The sequence below is a fragment of the Paramacrobiotus metropolitanus genome, unplaced genomic scaffold (assembly GCF_019649055.1).
Source record: "Paramacrobiotus metropolitanus isolate TYO unplaced genomic scaffold, Prichtersi_v1.0 Parri_scaffold0000195, whole genome shotgun sequence".
NCBI lineage: Eukaryota > Metazoa > Tardigrada > Eutardigrada > Parachela > Macrobiotidae > Paramacrobiotus > Paramacrobiotus metropolitanus.
In genome coordinates, this window is record NW_026570415.1 from 11,180 (window position 1) to 32,894 (window position 21,715).

The window sequence follows — 21,715 nt, forward strand, 5'->3', positions numbered from 1 at the left end:
AAAGCAGCTGCGTAAAACAGTCTTAAAACGATAACGCTATAAGAACCGGTAAATAGTGAACACGGAGGCACAGTCTAACTCTCGGTATATGTAGTTGAAAACACACGACGGATTTTGTGCAATAATCCACTTATGTCTTGGAGTTTCAGATAGCGTCCCGCCGTACCAGAGTATCAGGATCAAGTTATATTTTTGAGCCCTACACAAGTGCAATGAAAACCATGAAAACACTGAGTTCAATGGTCAAGTAAATCCGAATTGTTCGATCCCGAACTTATTCCAAATTCCAGATTACACTTATAAAACGGTTCTCTTTCGCAGTTCTAGTTTACACGTTTCCGAATAATAAACCACTGCATTGTGATCAGTGAAGTATCAGAATTAGTCCTCGCAATTGGCGCTTGAGAAATGAGATCGCTTCACCTCTTTTATTTGGTTACTGGCTTACTATTTGAGTTGGTCGCCACAAGATACACGATTATGAACAAAGCAATTGGCGGGTCGGCCAAGTTTACGTCCGCCTTTTCACTTTGCCGTTTTTAGCATTACCTTTACCTTTGCGTCCGCTAAAAATTGTCACAGGGAAGTCACTGGAATATTCCCATGCCAAAATCAGTGAATGTGAGCAAATAATAGGAGACGATCGTACAGAAATAATGTATAAAGCGTTAAACATTGACAGTGCTGCCGACTACACTGTCTGTGCGAGGCTGCAAGTACTTTGTACTACCGACATTGCTGCGAGGAATAATCTATACGATCCAGTCTATCGATTTTTCTGTTAGGTGATCGCTCAAAAACCGAGCATGCGCTGTAATGCTTCCAGTAGAGCTGCTATGAACTTAAACTTGGGCTCTTGCAGACAGAAATTTAAATCAGTTCTACAGATCCTAACACCTGGCAAACCGTCTGTTGCCTAAAAATTACGGTTTCAGTTCCAAATGAGCGAAATGGCGGTTCAGTCTGCTTTAAATACGTATTTTTCGACGGGAAGACGTCGTGGATGCTTCAACCTGGGCTATGCCGTGATGGTTAATCTGATATCCGATGAATTGTACCTGGGATTTCTTCAAGACACGGACGAAGAGCGGCTCTTCATAGATTTCGACTGTGCCGATATCGCCCCTTGTTGGGTGGCAGCTAAACAAGTATGGATGACTTCCAGTCACGCGTACGGTCACCTCAACACACTGGAAGAAATGCAGTACGAACCTCTGCATGTTGCACTACGAAACACTCCCACCGGTCCCTATGTTTACCGCCCAGGGAAACTGGCGCAGCAAAGCACGGAGGCGAATTTATTTCTGAGCTGTGTCGTTGTGGATAACCTGGATCAAGTGGGAGAGTTTTATGTTGTACATCCCTGGCAGATAGCCGATACGAACAGCATCCCGCGGTTTCCAACGGATGAATCAAACTATCAACCTCACCCGCGAAAAGTGGTGATCCCGGTAAGCACCATGGAACTGTTGGATATCGATGAGTATCGTGTTATACGGATGCTGGATATGGTGTTCCGCGGGGGAAAACGCGAGAGGTCCTATCAGGAGTATGCGGATCGGTTGTTTGTGCGAATAAATGCGAAGAGCTTATATTTTCTTATTGGGCATATACAGTGCTCGCACGTTAGTCCACTCTGTTGCCCGAATGAATGGGAATCGAACTGGTCTTGGAAGATTAATACGGCGGAGAGAATTGCTGTGGGTGTGGAATACTATTTATCTCAGTACTGTGGAAAACCCGAACGATGTCCTGGCGGCCGCGAGTGCTCGATATCAGGTAGGTTGAGGTCATCAGAACGAAGAGAATATTCATTATTTTGTGAACGAATACGTTTGTATCAAGCATACTTTTCGTTTGGTGCAGACTGTACAGAGGATCATGAATTGTTCGAGTATATGCCGCCTGAAATCATCTCGTTCGTTCTGGAATCTTTGGATATCCACTCTAAAGTCAGGGCGAAACGGTGAGCGCTTTACCTTCTTTATATGATTTGCCGCTACTATGCTGTGCAGTCTCTCAATATCGAAGTTTACATTTCAATAATAACTAATACTTAAATGTTAATACAACTGATACTTTATTACTTAAAAAATAAATTCTCACTACTATAACCGATACTGATTCGTAATTAAGGAAGTAGCAATTATATTAGGTAATACCATACCAAGTCGTTCCCTTACGATAATGCCTAAAAGAAAAGTACATGTAAAATCTAAATACAATAAGCACATTTAGTGTACAGAACATGCGCACTGTGGGATCTCTTGCTGCCGGATCCCTTTTAACGCGTGCATCATTCTGGACCTGGCTAATCTCAGCACGCAATGGCCGCTTTACCGAAAAACAGAGGGCTACCTGCTAGCGCGCCTGCACCACACCGTTAACCGCAACACTCACGCCTTAGTTCTCCACAATCTCTTTCACCGCAACACGGACAACGGCGCTCTCAATAACTATTATCTGTTGCTTATCGTGCAGCTGCTAAAAATCAAGTGCATACTCCCGTTGATCATGCTGATGAATCTGCGCGTGCGCGTTGGCAGACTATATCCAACCGACGAAGATAATCCAGATGATGAGAATTGGAGTGTCATGTATTTCCATGCGCTGGATTTGACGGATGTGTGCCAACGGTTGTTCATCAGAAACTACACGGTGGATTTTGACGCTTCTCCATACTCCGCCGACTTTCTGGGCTGTGCGTTTCAGCATCCAATGCCGGGATTTGTCGAATCTAGGGGATCTTTCTCTATGAGTATCAGGATCCCCGAGATGAGCTTGCCTTATGCCCGTGGCAAAGCGGAGAAAGCAGAATGCCTGCAACAGTTCAAATCGGCGTTAATGGCCCACTGTCCTCCGGTGGATCCGGCAGTAAGGAAGCGCGTCATGGATCTTCACGCCAATTGGGTGAAAATGGTGCCGTATCCGGGACCGCAGTGGCTGGAGCTTCGGCAACTGCTGAAATTGTGAGCTTGCTCATTAAGACAGGCGTTTCTCACATTTTCAGGGTTATTTGTATATTGTAGCTACGGAACGTATAAAAACCCTAAACGCCGGCGATTTTGGAGATTTTGGCGGAAATTGGACGTGAGGCATTTGGATGGAGATTTTCTGGGAAATCTCCAGCTAATTATCTTGGGGCAGGAGTACCCAGACGGCGCTGATCTGGCACCCATCCCCGCGCCTACTCCCATCGATTTCGTGTGTTATGACAAAGGGGGTTGCTACCACTGTGGTTGGACAGAATGCACCGATACTCGGATTTCTAGACAGGTTTTCTTTTCCGTGGATGAACAAGCCAACCAGTGTTCAACAAATTTATGTGTTCTTCACTGAATCTGCTTTCGAGTTACGAAACTCTTCGAATTTGGAATCTGACATATTGGTGTTTCGTGCTAGGGTTTCTTTTTGATGTTTCTTATTTTGTGTTGCATAATCGCATTATACTGATAATAGATTGCATAATTGTGGGATTTTCTTACGTAAATAACTTAAAAATGGTTGAATTGATTGAAAAATTTTCAAGATTGCACCACAGAGTCTGGTGTACGGAAAAATGCAAGTAATCCAAAACGAGCAAACTGTCCGGAATTTGCCAAAATAAAACGCTGGAAGAAAAATAACTAACTGGCCTAAGCAAACTTTATTGTATGTCGCCCATTCATTTAACAATGTGTTGTTGAGTCCACTTACCTTTTCGTATACAGATAGTGAGCTACATATATGCTAATCCAGCCTAATCGGATACCACAGCATCATAGGCTGGTCCACATAAACATCTTTACGAGCCAAGAAGTACAGCGTGATTTAATTTCTTTCTCTTGATTTATTTGAAGTGCATTTAATTAGATTGATGTTAACAACGCTGGCGACTGCACGAGGAAAGCGTCTGTTTGGGGCGTGTGTACGTACGTGGACCTTCGGCTGGCATTGATTGGCTGCATCTTTCCATTTTGCGCGGATCCGAGTGAGGTCTGCCGCATTGATAACCGCGTATTAGGTAGGCCAAGTGAAAACGGGACAGTTTTCCATACGATATGTATAAACATTGTAATTGTCAAAATTAATGAAGCAGTGTACGCTGTGCAATACTGAAGATTTTCTATTTTTACGGCCAAATCACGCTGCTGCTGCTTCGACGTTGCTTCACTGCCATGCCTATAACGCATTTCGAGAATCCTAGCAGTTTCTCAACGTGCGAAGAACGTACACGAGGAAGTCGAAGTCTTGAGACTGACGGCACAGGATTCAACATGCACCGGAAGCAGAGCGTTCGTTGATTTTCGCTGCGCAGACAGACAAACGACAGACAAAACGAAAAACGGCTTCTTTTTGGGCAGACCATTCTATTCCCAACTGCTTAGTAAAGACAGATAACGAACCCGGCCAATCCATTGGAGATCCTCTTGGGGTCACTTCTTGCAAGTTTTGGTGTTTTTATTAGACGTAGTTGTTTTGTATGGACATGATACACCTTAAATAGCTTACATTACTAGAAACCGTGATTATAATAATAATAATTGTCGTAAGAGGCATCGACAGATATACGTGCGCTCGAGTGGAAGACGGCGGTTGTTTGCCGCCATCTATGTTATTCGGTTTATAGCTAGATCAGCCGCTTAAAACAGGCGCTTCGAATTTGGAAACTACAAACAGCAGAATTCGTACTTACCAGCCATGCTAGCCAGTACAAGCCAATACCTGATTTGCGATAAGCAACCGGACTAGTACACATGCCCAGAAATCGCGAGCACAAGTCATAAAAAGTAATTAAAAATCAATTAAGACTGTGCTTACTAGGAACAGTCATGGTCACAGAGAGACGGGCCCGACTACCAAAAGTGACAATCGGTAGGCCGCAAGTGCACATGCACATGCGAGAGGTAAAACGATGGATGAATCACAGGAGAAGGGAGAATTTGGTCTGCCCTGTGTCTGCCCGTGGCCGGTCCATCGCGCGTGCAGTTTTTCGCAAGGCGAAAGAGGCAAGCATTCCTTTCAAACGCATGACGCGGTGCCTCCGAGTCATGGTATCTGTAGCATGGGTACTAGCCGCTTGCTTATCGCAAATTCCAAAATGTTTTGTCTGTTACGTCGACCGTCCCACGTTCGGATGGTCTTAATGCTGTTATTGTTTTGTAATGTGATGTTTCTGAATGTAATGTTTAAAATCCTCGCTAATAACCAACTCAATAAAATTAAGAGACGCCGCGCGTCAGTGCAAACAAGGCAGTGTGCCCAGTGCAGTGCCAATAGCAGTTCACGGTTACTACTTACTAGTAATCGCTACTCAGATTATGGCCGTCAAAAGAAACGCCGGCCTCGTTTCTATAAAGTAGAGCAGCCGATTTATCAGCAGAGCTATCCGCACGGCTAGTGATTGGTTGACCTTTTGACCGGTCGCCATCTTGCTTTGTTCATTCCGCTGCACAGCATTCGCCGCGCTGCGGCTAAGCTCATTTGCGTTCTTTGTCGTTGGCTGCACTAAAAATTCGGAGTTGATTTATGATTTGGAATTGGTTCGCTAGTTATTTTATTCTTCCTTTTCGGAAACAGCTCTTGCGCTTTTTTATTCGTTATTATTGATTGGTTTGACTGCCCACTAATTTTCCGCTACGCGAGTAAAAGGCACAATTTTCCTAATTTTTTAAAATTTTGTATCTGAGCTGTCGTTTCAGGAGGAATAACTAGGCTTCCAACCATGCCCAAGAGGCAGTACGCCAACAGCGTGGACATCCTGGGTGACGACGGGATGATGCGGCGTGGACGCGTGGTGGACTTGGCGTACCACGGACTCTTCATCGATCTCCTCTGTCCCGACCGACACCGGGAATTCGTCCCATTCGACAGACTCTTCCCGCCTTACAAGAAGGTAAACGGTAATCGGCCTCGTACTGTTTATAAAGAGTTTTCCACTGTAACCGTTGAAGCTCTCGTTCCAGAATCGCCGATGGGTCCGTGGATCTGGCTCCCGGGTGAGGCGGTAATTTTCGGATCCGGCGTGCCGCCGGACGAGCAGACAATCGGCCCCGTGGTCCATGTTCGCCGTACGACAAACGGAACTTCGCGCACCGAGGTCGTTCCCAGTAATCGAATTCGTAGGGAAGGTTCGCGCGAACCGATCCGTCCCGGGACTTTCGTTAAGGATAGCGTGCAGTTGGATGGTCAGTTTCGCTCAATGTCCGCGGAGAATGCCGAGACACTCATTCAGCGACTGAATTATGAAGTAAATCACGGGCACTTTGGTTTCACTATTAACGTGGTGAGTTTCGTTGACGCTCGGTTAGAGTTCATCCCGTGGCGGGATTTCTCCCGCCCACCAGACTGGCATTATCGACCTGCTGATCGCGTTTGGGCTCGATCAATTGTACTGCGCGCATTCTGGAACGTCGTTGCGGAATTGTATGGCGAGCTCAGCAGAAAATCCAACGTTTCACGCGACGATCAAGCAAATAACCCACAGACGGAATCGCTTCCGTTGGAATTGTTGGTAGAGGTATTTTTCTACTTGGAAACCGCAAAGCAGACCGAGTTACGCAGCGTCTGCGCAGCGTGGAACTCGATGATGAACGCGCCAACGCTGCTTGCTTGCATCATGATCATAGATGGCTATGATTATCGGTGGGATCGCGGATTCTCCGGCTTGGCGACGGTATTCAAACGCTTGTATCCTGGCACGCAGCACGTGATACTGGTGAACGATAGGAGCTTGACCAACCAGCGCATTACGGGCATGATGCGGTTGTGCAAGATGATCGGCTATGTCGCTCAGCAGCGACCCGGAATCCGCCTGCGAAACGTGGTGCTCCGCGGTTTCCAGTTCAGTGTGCAAGTGGACTGGTCCGCCAACGTGTCCGGATGTCCAGTACATCCGCCGGATCCTCCCGGGTTCCCGCGGAATGGAATGCATCTGTATCGGCTGCAGGATTTGATTGCAGCGTGCAGTCGTCTCCCGTGTAATACCATTCTCATGTCAAACTGTATGGTTCGTTTGGTCTGCTGTAATTATGTTTCAGAATTGCGGCGCCGGCAGCTGACAGCCCGGATTCCGCAACTGCCCATACGTGGGGAATTCGGCTGCTTTGTGTGGGACGCGTTGGAGGCGGCGGTGCCGATGGTGAGCGAATGGAAGCTGCAAGAGCTCTCGCGCTGGATGAAAGGCATTACGGATGGACGCAAGAAATCGTTATGCGCCATGCTGTATGCCACACAATCCTGTGATCCGCGTCCGTCCTCGCATTATAACGGCAAGAAGTGGATGGTGGATGACCTGCAAGATTTACAGGTAGAGTATCTGTCGCCTGTCTGTCGGTATTTCCTTTTGCAGCTGCAGAAGACGTTTTGATAGACTGATGATTTCGAAGCCAGCTGTGGATGACAGCTTGATAATGGTGCTTCAGGTATTTTATGGTTGATAGCTGATGCGCTTTCTCATTTTTTTCATGCAGTAATACCAAAATTGGACATCGGTCTGTTATTCGCCTGTTTTTGCTGGACAATATTTTTGGATCGTTTTTGCTGATTGTAACATCTTTCGTATGGAACTTCACGCTAAGTGGGTGAAAATGGTGCCAGATCCGGGACTGAAGTGGCAGGAGCATCGATAGCTGCTGAAATTGTAAGCTTCTGAATAGTTTTCATAGTAAAAACTTCGCTCGTGAATTTCTAAGCGTTAACTTAAGAAAGTGTACCGGGTGCAATGTAAAAGCTAAAACTTTTAGCTTTTACATAGCTGCTGATCGCACAATCTTTTAGCCTAGAAGAGTTTGCGATCCGCAGCTATTCTTCCAGCGCGCCACCTGGAAGAGGTGTAGGTGACCCAAATTTGAAACCGCATAATTTAAGTGGCTGAAATAAGAGAAATATCGAACTACTGAATGGTTAGATGCAACTGGTGTCTTACAAGGTTATTTGTATGCTGCAGCTACGGAACATACGAAGCCCTAAACGTAGACGATTCTGGCGATTTTGGCGGAAACAAGACGTGAGGCACTTGGATGGAGTTGTCCCGGGGAATCTGCAGCTGACCATCCTGGTGCGGGATTATCCAGACGACGCTGAACTGGCGCCCATCCGCGCGCCCACTCCAATCGATTTCGTGTGTTATGACAAGGGGGGCTGCTACCACTGTGGTTGGTCCGAATGCGCCGATACTCGGATTTCTAAGCTGTCTTTCTTTTCCTCGGATTGCTGACAAGTCAACAAGTGTACAAGTATACAAGTACAGCAACTTTATGTGTTCTTGGTTGATTTTTTGCTTCCGAGTTAAAAAACTCTTTGGATTTACTCTTTTAATTTCGAATCTGACCTATTGGTGTTTCATACTGGGGTGTCTTTTGATGTTTCTCATTTTAGGTTGTATAATCACGTAATACATTGCATAACTGTGGAATTTTATAACGAAAATAGCTTGAAAATGGGTGAATTGATTCTGAAATTTTCAAGTACCCCAAGAAGAGCAAACTGTCCGGAATTTACGAAAAATAAGCAGCTGGATAATCGGATACGACAGTATCATATACCGGCCCACCTAAACATCTTTACGAGTCAAGAAGTACAGGTTGATTTAATTTGTTTCTCTTGATTTGGCTAATGTGCACTTAATTAGATGATGGCTAACAACGCCGGCAACGACTGCACGTGGTTAAAGCTTTTGTTTGGTGCGCTTGTATGAGTTGTATGTACATGCGTGGACAGTCGCATGCCACTGATTGGCTGTCTCTTTCCATTGGGCGGATTAGAGTTAGTTTTGCCGGATAGATAACCGCGTATTCTTTAGGCCGAGTGAAAATTGGACAGTTCTACCATACGATCTGTATAAACATTTTAATTGTCAAAATTAACGAAGCAGTGTGCGCTGGGCAATACTAACGAGTTTCTATTAATACAGCCAAAACACGCTGCTGCTGTTCGCCGTTGTTTTCCTGTGCTTGGTTCACGTTTTCCCCATATATATTTACGACCGGCTGCGTTGTGTTTTAATTTTTGTACTCGTAAATCTAGAACTATTCTACTGTTATTTGGAATTTAGATCTGCATTGCAGTATTAACAGGCAGACCTTCGTGCCAAGACATCACCAGCATGATCAGCAGACTGCAACATCCTAACAGCGTGGAGTTCTGGGCGACGACGGGATAGTGCGGCGCGGACTCGTGGTAGACGTGGCCGACCACGGATTATTCGTCGATCTGCTCTGTCCTAATCGGCGCCGTGAGTACACTCCTTCGAACGGCTCTTCCCGGCCCAGACCAACTCTTTGGAGCTTTTCGACACGCGTTACGAAGAGTTTTCCACTACTCCCGTGGAAGTCCTCGTGCCGGAGACAGCGCAGGGTCCCTGGGTGTGGCTCGCGGGTGAGGTACCGGCAGTTCCGTTCGTTGTACCGACAGACAAATATGTTTGCCAGGGATTTTCGTGAATTAAAATCCGCACCCATGCACATGCTGTTGTTCGCCTTACAGTTTTCATTAGTCGGCAATAGTTTATTAGTCATCCAATTACAATGCCTGCGAAAGTTAACATTGCGTAGAATTTTCTGATAAAGCTTCAATGTACCCAGTTCTTAGCTGAGACTATGCCTCGCATCGTTGCAATATCGATTTAATGATTCGACGGTAAACCTGCAGCCTGATGCAGTATTTGCCAATACACGCCTCGCTGGTTCGAAGTGTCTCTGCATCGCAGCTGCGGAAGACTCTAAAGTAGCGTACGAGTTCAGTGCTCGTACTCCGCTGGCGCATCGTGGATAGATTGTTACCGATATCCGTACAAGTACCGTAACTCTACCACTGTTGCCGCTGCTGGTATACTACGTGATAAAAGTCGGTGTTGTGATCAGTTGCACCCGGTGAACGCTTATACACTGTATTACATTCTAATTAGCGTTCCCGTAATAAGCACAGGAGAGAGTATCAAACGACCGGCGATGCTGCATAGCTTGAAGCAGCCACAAAGCGATTGATCCGGACTCCGGAGTGAGTAACGCCTTTTGTAAAAATTCGAAAATGGCAATCGATTGCCCCAGTTCAGCTATACATGCTACTGGAGATATCACGCGGCTGAATAAAACGATCACAGAAACACTCAACGGTAAAGCATTTGACGTGACTCTCGTGAGCCATCAAATGCACTCCGAAATTATCGATCGACTGGCCCGCACGACTTTCATCGATTAAAACTGTGGTACTTAGTAGCAGTTGCATTCGGCGTTGCTTTCGGCGTTGCTTCCAAGTGTCAACTCATCGGCCGCGGTTAGGATCCCGTCGCGCTTTCGATATGCTTGTGCCTTCATTATTGCCGTTTCCCCCTTCATTATTGCCGTTTTCTCCATTGCGTGCTGTGCATCTCAGCCGACAATTATTGTGACAATAATTGATCTTTAACTGGAAGCAATGATGATCGGCTGCAATTCACAGCATCGGTCACGGTATCGGTGAATACCGTCCAGCATTACGCTCGCAGCGACTGCCACAGCGCCACGACTGGTGCGCCTTCTCTAGATACAGATTTTCGGGTAGCTAGCAATTATCTTTCGACTACCTACTCGATGCGTCGCCTGGAGTTCTGCATCAGCTACAAGCCTTACATGCCGCCAGAAGAAGGACAGCAAGGAAACAGCTGTCCGTCTTCAGCTAACATGTCAGTATTGTGGGTACACTAAGGTTTCCAAACATCTGGCTATATAGTTCGGCAACCCTTCTACATCTAAACCGGTCCAAGCGAGTAATGACAATCGTTATTGTGGCGTAGTGCAGTGGCACTGATGTCACGATAATGTTGTGTCCGCTGTGACCTCTATGCGGTGTGTTGTCCAGCACGGCAACTGCGGTTGCAGTGTGCCATTGTTGTCCTGATGACAACGATCAGTTGGTTGTTTGCGCCCTCAGTGGCGGTTCATAATATATGAAAGTTAAGTTTACTTTTTTTTGCACTTTATTTCCATGGCTCGATGACAATATCTAGGTCTATTTACGATTAAACGAAAAAGTTTACTCAGCAAATGTTAAATTGGCGCAATCTCAGTATCCCTGTACAGTTGTTTCCCTGTTCATCCCGGCGCCGGCAGCACGGCGCCGTGTGCATCTGCCTTTCGTGCGTTACAGCTCAATATCACTCGCATTCGTGTTCTTACTGATTAATGCTGTTGCGTTGTTGAAATTACCACCCACCCGCCCTACAGGGCAAACGCTGACTGTTACTTTCTCTGACATGTTGCCGCAAGTTGTACGTATTCTGCTATGCGTATTGCTCAGGTCTTTATAAATAAAAGGGGGGCGAAGGGACCGGGCACAGGCACCGGGCACAGGTCATGCCGGCACTTCTTCAAACCTCAGTTACCGCACGGGAAGTCTGCAATCTCACAGCCTACCGGGTTCCAGGATACGGAATTCGCATACAATTTAAATACGTATTGTGCCGCCACCTCAAGTCGTGACAGTTATTGACAACGGTTAATGCTGTTTTTAAGAAGATTAATTTTCCCAGCTCCAGTAACTGACTCGGAACGCTCTCTCGCTTTCCTTTTTCAATCTCCGGTGATGAAGTTGCCGCAAAGTGTACCGGCCACACCACGAACGAAGCGCCAAAACTGAGAGCTGAAATCAGAAATCTAGTAGCTAATTCCATGGAGTTACTGAAATTATGATTTCAGTAATTCCATGCAGTTCTCAGCTCTTCATTTGTAAACTTTTTAGCGGTGCAAAGCGTCTGTGTGATAGCGTTATGAGTGAAACAACTTAACCTTTTTTATTTAAACTTTGATACAGTTAAAGACTTAATACCTTGTCGCACGTCTCGCACCTTTCTCTGAAATTTTTTTCTTTATTTGATGGAAATGCGTCGTTCGGCCTCTTTTCGGCAATTTCAGAGGGACAACTGAAGAGAAATTAAGCAGATGCGACTACAGAAAGGAAGGAACTACTCTTCGACGGAATTTTAGTGATTTGCAATTATTATCGACAATTATTTTCAGCCGGGTGTCTCTATGCCGTTATTGCAGACTTCAGGAGAAATCGTTATCGAGATTTGAATAATTTTTAGCATTGACAATGTATCAGAGAACAATAAGACACAACAGTTAGAGCGCTCGATAATCGGAATTCACGTTCAATGCTAATCAGTAATCGGCAACTACATGGCAAATGAAAGGATCATTAACGTAAAAAACTGAACGCTACGAAAGGTATTACAATCTACAAAAAGGTTGCTAAAATATTGTCCAGAACACAACAGAAAAAAAACGAGAGCGAAGTCATAAGTTGCGTGAAGAAAAAAGAAAGCGCAACTCTCAACCCCAAAATCCCAGGGCGTCATTTAACAATCTGTCATCCACGAGCCATGGCTCCAAAATCGTCAGTCCTTCAACACCTCTTCTGAACCTGCAAGAGAAAATACCGGCAGATACGCGACAGAGTCTCTACCTGTAATTCTTGCAGCTCATCCACCACCCACTTCTTTCCATGGTAATGCGCCGACGGACGCGGATCAGAGGATTGTGTGCCATACAGCATCGCACATAACTTTTCCTTGTGTCCATTCGTAGTGCCTTTCATCCAGCGGGACAGCTCTTGCAGGAACCATTCGCTCGCTACCGGTGCCGCCGTCTCCAACGCGTCCCATACAACGCAGCCAAAATCCTGACGTACTGGCAATAGCGGAACCTTGGCTGTGAGCTGCACACGCCTGTCACAAAAACATAATTACAGCAGACCAAACGAAGCTCGCAGTTTGACAAGAAAATGGTGTTACACGGGAGACGACTACATGCGGTGATGAAATCCTGCAGACGATACAGAGGCGTTCCATTTCGCGGGAACTCGGAAGGAAGAGGCGGATGCACCAGACATGCGGATACGTTGGCCGACCAATCCACTTGCACATTGAACTGGAAACCGCGGAGCACCATGTTTCGCAGGCGGATTCCGGGTCGCTGCTGAGCGACATAGCTGATTATCTTGCACAGCCGCATCATGCCCGTAATGCGCTGGTCAGTGGTCACGCTCGTCTCGTGCACCAGGACCACGTGCTGCGCGCCAGGATGCAAGCGTTTGAACACGGTTGCCATGTCAACGAACCCTCGCCCCCATAAGTACTCAGCGACATCTCTGATCATGATACAAGCACACAGCGTCGGTGCGTCCATTATCGAGTTCCACGCGGCACAGACCCTGCGCAGCTCAGTCTGCTTCGCTGTTTCCAAATACGAAAACGCTTCCACCAGCAAATCCAAAGGAAGCGATTCCATCTTTGCGTTGTTTGTTGGATCCTCGCTTGGAACTTTCGATTTTCTGCTGCGCTCACCATGAAGTTCCGCATCGACGGTCCAAAAAGCGCGCAGCACATCCGACCGAGCTGAATCACGGTCAGCAGGTCGATAGTGCCAGTCTGGCGGGCCGGAAAAATCCCGGAACGGAATGAAATCCAGCCGGGCGTCAACGAAACTCACCACGTTCATGGTAGAACGAAAGGGACGGTTGTTCACTTCAGAATTCACTCGCTGAATGATCGTCTTGGCTTGCTCCGCGGCCATTGAGCGAAATTGATCGTCCAACTGCACGCTATCCTTAACGAACGTCCCGGGACGAATCGGTTCGCGCGATTCTTGCCGGCGAATCCGATTCCAGGGGACGATCTCGGTGCACGGCGTTCCGCTGGGCGAACGGCGAACATGGACCACGGGGCCGATACTCTGCTCGTCCCGCGGCACACCGGATCCGAAAACCACCGCTTCCCCCGGGAACCAGATCCACGGGCCCATCGGTGATTCTGGAACGAGGGCTTCAACGGTTACAGTTGAAAACTCGTTATAAACAGTGCGAGGCCGATTACCGTTTCCCTTCTTGTATGGTTTGTAAGGCGGGAAGAGCCTGCCGAATGGGACGAATTCTCGGTGTCGAGTGGGACAGAGGAAATCGACGAAGAGCCCGTCGTACGCCAGGTCCACCACGCGTCCGCGCCGCATCATCCCATCGTCACCCACGACGTCCACACTGTTGCCGTAATGCAGTCTCTTGGACATGGTTGAGAAGATCAGGAGTTCAAGTTTCCCGCCTGAAACAACAGTTCAGATGTGGAGTTCAGTAGACGTAGCCGAGTTGAGTGCTTAACTCGCGTAACGGAAGGTTAGTGGGCAATAAAACCGATCAAGGATAATCCATAAAATGGAGATAATATACTTCTGGAAAGGAAAATAATTAGCGAAGAAATTCCAAAACCCAAATCGATTCCTAATTTTCCATGCAGCAAACGATAAAGAAAGCAAGTGAGCGCAGCCGCTGCGCGGCGCCAACAGTCATTGGAATGAATAAAGCAAGATGGCATCCGGTTAAAAGGTCAACCAATCACTGGTCGTGTGGATGGCTATGCGAATAAATCGGCAGCTTTGTCGAAAGGAGGCCGGCGCTTCTCTAAGCGGCTAAATGACGGCCTTAACCTAATTTAGCGATAAATTGTTTACTTCTTCTAGTATTTGCACTGCACTGGCCACATTGGCTTTAAACCAAACAGAAAATCGTGTGTTGAACTGTCTATAATATGTCTCGTTTTCTGTGTTGTAACAAGCAATTGGGAAAAGGACGATTTAATCAAAAAGAGCCCATTCGCTTTGTGTGTCTGTGCAACGAAAATCTAGATACGCTGTGCTTTCGGAGAGTGTTACTGCTATGCCATACTCAAAAACTCCATATTCCTCGTGTGCTTCCGTGACTTTCATAACGTTTTCCTCCGGAAAACTGTTGAAAATAACGTCGGTGATGGCGCTGGTAGATGGTTGAAATTGATGCCGAAAACATAACCACAAGGTACACAGCATTACTGTGTAATCGAAAGGCGAAAGGGTACAAGAAGTTTTAAATTATGGACTAATACTAGATTAATTTATAATATGCAAAGTCAGCGGTGAACAGATACACGATAATCAGTTGCCAGGATTTTCAAAATTCCTTATGTACATGGCAATCAGGGATGTCAGGACGAGGTTCTCGTATAGCGACAGGTTAGGCAGCGTTCTAGCGCTGTGTGTGTTTTGGCATTGTACGGAAGAACATTTTCAGGCGTGCTGCTTTTTTGACAAGTCCTAGAGTCCTATTCACAAGCTGATATTAGCATATACATTTGATACTGATGATTCGTATAAGGCCCTGTCCCGAATTTGAAGCGAATCTCGCTATGGTATGGTTGCTCAACCGCACGAGGTGGCTGTATGCAGTGGCCACGCCTACAGATACGGTACGCGAAGCCACCTCGCGAGGTGGAGTTGCTGTATCGCAACGAGATTCGCTTTGAATTCGGGACGAGGCCTTAGTGATCTATCGCAGTTTCTGTTGATTTTGTGATTTCTCTTGCCTATTTCCGCGTGTATCTGCTGCTGAACCGTTCGTTGGCGCACATTTCGGTTGTCCAGTTGTTGCACTTTCTCGTGTCTTTTTTTTATGAGTGCAGCACGTTTCCCGTTTATTTGTAAACAATTGTACAAAATCATTGAACAACAGTATACAGATTCAGGTAAGACATCATTCCTATCACAACTCAAACGTTAACGAACGTACAGCGCTTCAGTGAAGAACTCCCATGCGGCTGCTTTAGTGGCTCTCTAGTCCTTATTCTTGCCCAAATGCTTCTGCACCACGCCCTTGACCACATTGGCCGCCGCGCCCACCTTGGCGCCGTCGCCGGCACTGACACCGGGCGCCAGCGCTCCGATCACGGCTCCCACTACTCCGCCCTTTCCGGCATCGGTCAGAACATTGCGACGACTTCTCTCCAGGGAATACGCATCTACACGACACAGCACAAGGGTTAAACTAGATAATCGCAAATCGCAATACAACTATATTCAAATACACTTACTGGCTGACACGACGAGGAAGACGAGGAAAAGACATGCTACGCGCGCCGACATTTTACACACTGTTCAGGATTTTGCACGAGTAAAAAATAAAGAAAAATTAATGTGTAATAATTATGATTAAGTAAAAAGCAGTTAGCTTCGCTTTTATACGCGCGTGTGATTGTTAAGCGGCAAAGAAATTTAGCCCCAAGCTGCATGATAGTGCGCAAGGTGTTATTCCGCTTAGTTTTTCGGTGTTGACGGAAATGTCCCATATAGTGAGTACGGTACTTAATTTATTCGGTTCTTTTGCAGCGACTGCTTTTGTCGAGCAGTTTAATTCGCCACGCGCTATGAGCATGCACCGTGGTTAGCTGTGGCTGAATCACGTAGCGCCCGCGGGGCACTTTCTAGGCGCGGTAACAGCTCACTTTTTGCGGTTGTTTCCAGCGCAGCTGCGTTTAATTAATTCTCTTATAAAATTAATTAAGAATATGTATCGTAAAACTGGATAAACACCACAAGAGGCTAATCTTCTATGGCTGCCACCCAGTGAAAAAATTTGTGAATATTTATGAAGGAACGGCTTGTTTTCGGTCCTGCAGGTCGAGCGAAGATTATGATACAGTTTCACTGCGATTTTTTGTATATGTGAATGTACATATGTATCTGATATCACCGACTAAGACAATAATCGTCAGGTTGTCGCACAAAATCGCTACGCAAAAAGTTCTTCAACTTCGCGGCTTCGTAGTGGGCGACGATGTTAGTAAGGTTTTATCGAAAATTAAAACACAATATTAAGGAACTGCAAAGATTTTATACAGGTAGAATATATCAGCTGCACATTGGATAGTCTGTTATTGATTATTAAACTCTTAAATTAACGCAAGTCACAATTGTCGCATTATATACGTTCCTACCGGGCTAGTACTATCGATATAGTAGTAAAATCTACATCTGTATGCGCACATTACAATGATTACGATTTACGATAAACTGTTATAATAATCATTATGACATGTACTGCACATGTACAGTTACTACAGTATACAAGGATACAGCCGGTGTAAACAGCGGCAATGGCACAGCCGGTGCATACATGTTGAACATGCATGTACAAAGCGCAGTACATGTTGTACTTGCTCTATGTACATACCATTGCACATAATCCGCATGTGTGTGAGACATTGGAATGCTTTATGCGTCAGTGCACAACGATACAACTTCCGCCTGTACCGGCATCAGACACACATCACGCAAACCTTGCATGATACTACATTAGGACATGTGAGTTCGGTACATATTTGCATGCATTTTGCCTGATGAGACAATTTAATGCAATTTGAAGCCATGTTTGTACTGAATACGTACAAAAATTCCAGCACAGTATTAGAGCTAACACATTACAGCAGATACGTACTAACCTTAGATAAAAATACACGCAGACCCCTGTACGGAGCTATCAGTGTTCTTTTTTACTATTTCGACTGGAAGCGGCTTGTATAAGACATCACGTTGCTCCACTATTTTGACCATGACCTGCCGCACTGTAACGCAGCACAGCGGCGTCCTGTATCCGATCGTCCTATTATACGAAATTCCCACGGAGCGCTTCGAGAAGAGCTCCAACGGCTGCGGCTACTGGATCTACACGGCTGATATCGGTGTGGAGGAGCAGCCGCAGCACACCGGCATTCCACCGACCGTCTGGTGCATCACCATTACCGTCAACCAGACCAACGGCGTTGCCTCCGCCAAGATCGAGCCCTGCATCGAGCGCACACAACTGACCAGCCCGGAAACGATACGCGTGGAGTGCGCGGTCAGCGGAACCGTCAGGTAATTATTAGGCATTTATGCCAATAATTTTAGTATTTTGTTTTTCTTTGTAGCTTTTATTACAGTACATTGATTATTATTTCCTCTTTCTTCTGGCTTAATTTTCCAGGTTTCACGAGTGATTCTCCTACAATTTTTTCTTGTTTATGCTTCGAAATGCATGAGGGAAATTTTTACTATGGAAGCCATTCATTTTGAGCATTTTTGTTTGTCCGGAAATTTAAACACCAGGTGACAGAAATAAAACAGTGTATATTTAAAGTAAAATGAACGAAATATGAGACAAAACGAAATGCACAACCATAAAAAAAAACTTGGTTTTTGTTTTTACAATACAAGTACGAATTTTATGGGGAGAACACTGTCAGCGTAAACTACTCATATTTTTTCTTGGTTATAGTGCAGGTTACGGTGACAAATTCGAGGTGACCATCGGGCCGGACGGCTGGGCCAGCCAGGAGACCGCCCGCTCCGTCTCCGTCCCCATCGACTCCGACTACTACGCGCTGTGCCGCACCAGCCACTGCCGCCTGCGCAGCCGCGCCACCGTCTACGCCAGCCTGGCGTTCTACACCCAACCCGACCGCGGTCGCACCGCTGCCCACCAGCGTCAGCTGCTCCACAGCCTGGGCCACCTACTGGATAGCGGCCGCTCCGCCGACTGCACCATCGTCTCCCGCGAGGGCAAAGAGTTCCCGGCGCATCGCGCATTGCTCGCCGCGCAATCCCCGGTGTTCGACGCCATGTTCCACGCCGAGATGAAGGAGCGGGCGTCCGGGGTGTGCCGGGTGGAAGAGAGCGCGGAGATCGTGGCGGCGCTGCTGCGGTTTGCGTATACGTGTCGCGGAACCTTGGAGCAAGGGGAGCGGATGGAGGAGCTGCTGGAGGCGGCGGATAAGTACGATATGCGGGAATGGCGAGCGCATTGCGAGGACGTGATGGCGGACGGTCTCAACGTGGAGAACGCGCTGCGGTATCTGGTATTCGCCAAGGAACGCGGGCTGAAGAAGCTGAAGGTCAAGGCGGCGCAGTTCATCGGGGAGAACTGCATTGAAATTTAAATGTCAAGCCATTCCATGTGAGCAGAAGCACCGGCTTTTTGTATCATAATAATTAGTACAAGTTTATAACTATTTTCCAGCGATAATCGTAATTCAACGCTTGCTGTGTGAAGCCGTTTGTAGGTTTCGGCACGTTTCGTATCGACAAATTCGATTTTTTTAAGGCGACCTAGCTGAGTTTTTTCGAATATTGGGCTAAGAAAGCGCGGCGATCAGCCAATTAGGAAGAGCGATACTACTGAATGTTTAGCGACTCGAAAGGTCAGAATGTTAGGGTTGCAAAACAGTCAGGCCAACAAGTAGTCTGTTACAAATAGCATTAATATATAATCCCAATAAAATCCCCGTAGATCGTGATTTCGAAACTGCGTTTGGTACATTGAGCGAAATGTTTTACGATGATTTCTTCACAAGTGTCTCGCAAACTTTGGGGTGTTTACTAAGAAACATCGTGCACAAACAATAAATGGAGCCATCGAATCCAAATAAAAATGCAGCAATGAGGCGAAACAAAAATAGAATGTGATGGTATACGAAATGCTGTGAATCAGATTGAAAAAGAAACTAGCTCAAGCCAATTACATTCAAGCGTCAAGTATCACTTAAGTGACTTAACCACCACTTAATAACACACGGTAGCTCCTGCCAAACAGTGAACAAACAGTGAACTAAGCGTTTAACGTGGAGCAGAATTGTGCAGTCCCTCACGCAGCTCACCATGTCATCCCAGCCGCCCACTCCCGTAGTTGCACGAGGAAGTGCAGGGACAGCCGCGACAGCTTCTGTAGATGCACATCTTGCAGACCGTCCACGCACCACTTCATCCCGCGGTAATGCGCCGACGGATGCGGACCGGCCAACTCCAATGCGCCCAGCATCTGCAAAATGAATCGGCACCGTAGCGACCTTCAAGTCGTAACAGAAACCGGTTGTAAAACAAAACAGGCAGGTCTACCTTGCAGAAGGCTTTTTTCACTTCTTCCTCGCGTCTCGGGTTCCCGCCCACTTGCAACCGCTGAAGTAGACCCGGCAGCAGCTGCAGCTTGCCCTCACTGGGCAGCGACAGTGATGCCTCCATCGCTTCCAAGAATGCGTCGCGGAAAGCACCGCCGAGCGGCAATCGAGCGCTGGCTATGTTGATGGAGAACGAAGCACCATATTCAGGCTTCCACTTCAGTGAAACATCCCCGTTAACGATGTGCAGGGCATCGCACGGCAGACTGTGGCAGACGGCCAGTAAATCCTCGAGCCAGTAAAAACGAAATTCCGGCCTGGGCAGAGCTGCTGAAACCTGAGTGGTTTCGGCGGCGCCGTGTATCAACAAGCAAAGTTCGACGTTAAGCAGATGGAGGCAACGCAGGCGGATGCCGGGCTGATGATCAGCCACGTACTGGATCATGTCGCACACCAGCATCGCGTAGTCCGTGCCCATGCGTTTATCAGACGCACGTTGAACGACAACGCGCTGCGTCCCTGGGCGAAGGCAGTGGTACAGCGTCGCCCAGCCCAGGAAAGCGTCCGTTCCGCGTGTGGCGGTGCGGATGACGATTGTGGCACGCTGTACAAGTGAATCGATGATCCGGTTCCACGTTGCGCAGACAGCGCCCAGCTTCGTCTGGTCCACCGTGTCCAAGTAGGAGAAGACTCCCTGCCATAATTCGGTCGGCAGCGCCATTTTGTAGTTGATGGCAGGAGTCGTGTCAGAAAGCCTCTCCGCCGCCCGGATGAAACTGCCATGGAAGAGGTCATCATCGCTCTGAAAACACAACCGCACACGGTAGTAGAACATCACCCACACAAAGGAATGCTTCGGCGCAGAAACCAGTTTTGGCCAGAAATTGGGAGAATCGCTACTTGAGAGGATAAAACGACTCGTATTTGTCTGACTCCAGAAAAACTGCGATCTCTTACCGACGCTTCTTCGGATGCGGAGTAGTCTGTCGGTTTTGCTCAATCTGGTAAATGTACTTCAGTTTGCCATCCACGATATCCACCGCCGCGACGTAGAACCAGCGGCGAATCCGCTCGACGTCATTCAATCGTCTGATGAGCGCCTCGGTTTCTTCCGCAGACAGCGAGCGAAACTCTTCGCCCAAGTGTGACGGCATGTACTTTGTATATGACTTCAAGTGCTTAGCAACGTTAACCTTTATGAATATTTACATTCCTGACATACAGTCTACAGTTAGTCAGTTCTCTGGTTGGCTCGCGGAATTAAATAAAATATACGTATTTGGTAATACGTGACATTCTGGCGTGAAGGATTGTTTTCTAACTCATACGCGCAGCCATGCCAAACAGTACTACCTCTGCACCTGCTTCTGCACCCTCCAAAGATGATAGCGGATCTGGTCTTCTCCGTTTTGAGCCAGCGACCATGACTTGGCGCAGCTGGCAGTTTCGTTATCGCAATTACATCAAATTGCGAAAGGTCACGGACACCGACGAACAAAAGGCCATTCTGCTTGACGCTCTTGGGGTTGAAGCGATGGAAATGTTACATTCGATGTGTTTGCCTCGCGATCCTGATGATTATACAAATGCACAAATCGTAGACAAACTCGAGCAGGCATACGTCAGGAAGACTAATGCCACCGTCGAATGGGCGAATTACTTCCGACTGCAGCAGGACGCTGGAGAAACTCTCCTTGATTTCTCCAACAAACTCCGCCGCAAAGCGATAAACTGCAATTTCCCTTCTGATGTCCTCGAAAAAAACTTGTCATCGACATTTCTAAACGGGGTCACTAATGACGCAACTCGACAGCACCTTATGACCAAGGATTTTACGACCTTGGAGAAAGCGCTGGAATTGGCTCAACAATACGAGCTTGCGAAGAGCACGAAGCGCGGTCAGCCCGCCGCTGAAGTAGCCAGGATCGAAGGCGCGCCGAGAAGAGGCGGAGGCAACCGTGCGCGGGGAAACAGACAAGGAGCTGGACGCGGCAGAGGCAACGCGCCAGTTCGAAGCGGACCCAGAGG

General features: G+C 47.2%; 3 protein-coding genes across 3 annotated transcripts; 2 read left to right on the plus strand and 1 right to left on the minus strand.

Moving 5' to 3' along the window:
* The first annotated feature begins 847 nt into the window (after window positions 1-847).
* On the plus strand, window positions 848-8,318 carry LOC129600767 (uncharacterized). The gene is made up of 7 exons (XM_055499346.1): window positions 848-1,779; window positions 1,867-1,966; window positions 3,853-4,003; window positions 5,682-5,882; window positions 5,946-7,288; window positions 7,452-7,621; window positions 7,928-8,318. Exons 4-6 carry the CDS (start codon window positions 5,705-5,707, stop codon window positions 7,452-7,454), a joined length of 1,524 nt encoding a protein of 507 aa, XP_055355321.1. The 5' UTR covers window positions 848-1,779; window positions 1,867-1,966; window positions 3,853-4,003; window positions 5,682-5,704; the 3' UTR covers window positions 7,455-7,621; window positions 7,928-8,318.
* Window positions 8,319-12,091: 3,773 nt separating this feature from the next.
* On the minus strand, window positions 12,092-14,188 carry LOC129600770 (uncharacterized). The gene is made up of 5 exons (XM_055499351.1): window positions 14,111-14,188; window positions 13,832-14,053; window positions 12,752-13,768; window positions 12,455-12,685; window positions 12,092-12,381 (listed from the first exon to the last, which is right to left on the minus strand). Exons 2-4 carry the CDS (start codon window positions 14,019-14,021, stop codon window positions 12,591-12,593), a joined length of 1,302 nt encoding a protein of 433 aa, XP_055355326.1. The 5' UTR covers window positions 14,022-14,053; window positions 14,111-14,188; the 3' UTR covers window positions 12,092-12,381; window positions 12,455-12,590.
* A 2,977-nt stretch (window positions 14,189-17,165) lies between these two features.
* LOC129600769 (speckle-type POZ protein-like) lies at window positions 17,166-19,070 on the plus strand. The gene is made up of 2 exons (XM_055499350.1): window positions 17,166-17,672; window positions 18,073-19,070. Exons 1-2 carry the CDS (start codon window positions 17,368-17,370, stop codon window positions 18,731-18,733), a joined length of 966 nt encoding a protein of 321 aa, XP_055355325.1. The 5' UTR covers window positions 17,166-17,367; the 3' UTR covers window positions 18,734-19,070.
* The last annotated feature ends 2,645 nt before the right edge of the window (window positions 19,071-21,715 follow it).

What these genes read in the sequence shown, in the direction of transcription:
- LOC129600770 (XM_055499351.1), bottom strand. Translation starts at nt 14,021, where the DNA reads ATGTCCAAGAGACTGCATTACGGCAACAGTGTGGACGTCGTGGGTGAC. An exon ending in ACCATACAAGAAGGGAAACG is followed by an intron (nt 13,769 to 13,831) that starts GTAATCGGCCTC and finishes CCCTCGTTCCAG; the next exon opens with AATCACCGATGGGCCCGTGG. An exon ending in CGCATGTAGTCGTCTCCCGT is followed by an intron (nt 12,686 to 12,751) that starts GTAACACCATTT and finishes TTTTTGTGACAG; the next exon opens with GCGTGTGCAGCTCACAGCCA.
- LOC129600769 (XM_055499350.1), top strand. Translation starts at nt 17,368, where the DNA reads ATGACCTGCCGCACTGTAACGCAGCACAGCGGCGTCCTGTATCCGATC. An exon ending in GCGGTCAGCGGAACCGTCAG is followed by an intron (nt 17,673 to 18,072) that starts GTAATTATTAGG and finishes TCTTGGTTATAG; the next exon opens with TGCAGGTTACGGTGACAAAT.
- LOC129600767 (XM_055499346.1), top strand. Translation starts at nt 5,705, where the DNA reads ATGCCCAAGAGGCAGTACGCCAACAGCGTGGACATCCTGGGTGACGAC. An exon ending in GCCTTACAAGAAGGTAAACG is followed by an intron (nt 5,883 to 5,945) that starts GTAATCGGCCTC and finishes CTCTCGTTCCAG; the next exon opens with AATCGCCGATGGGTCCGTGG.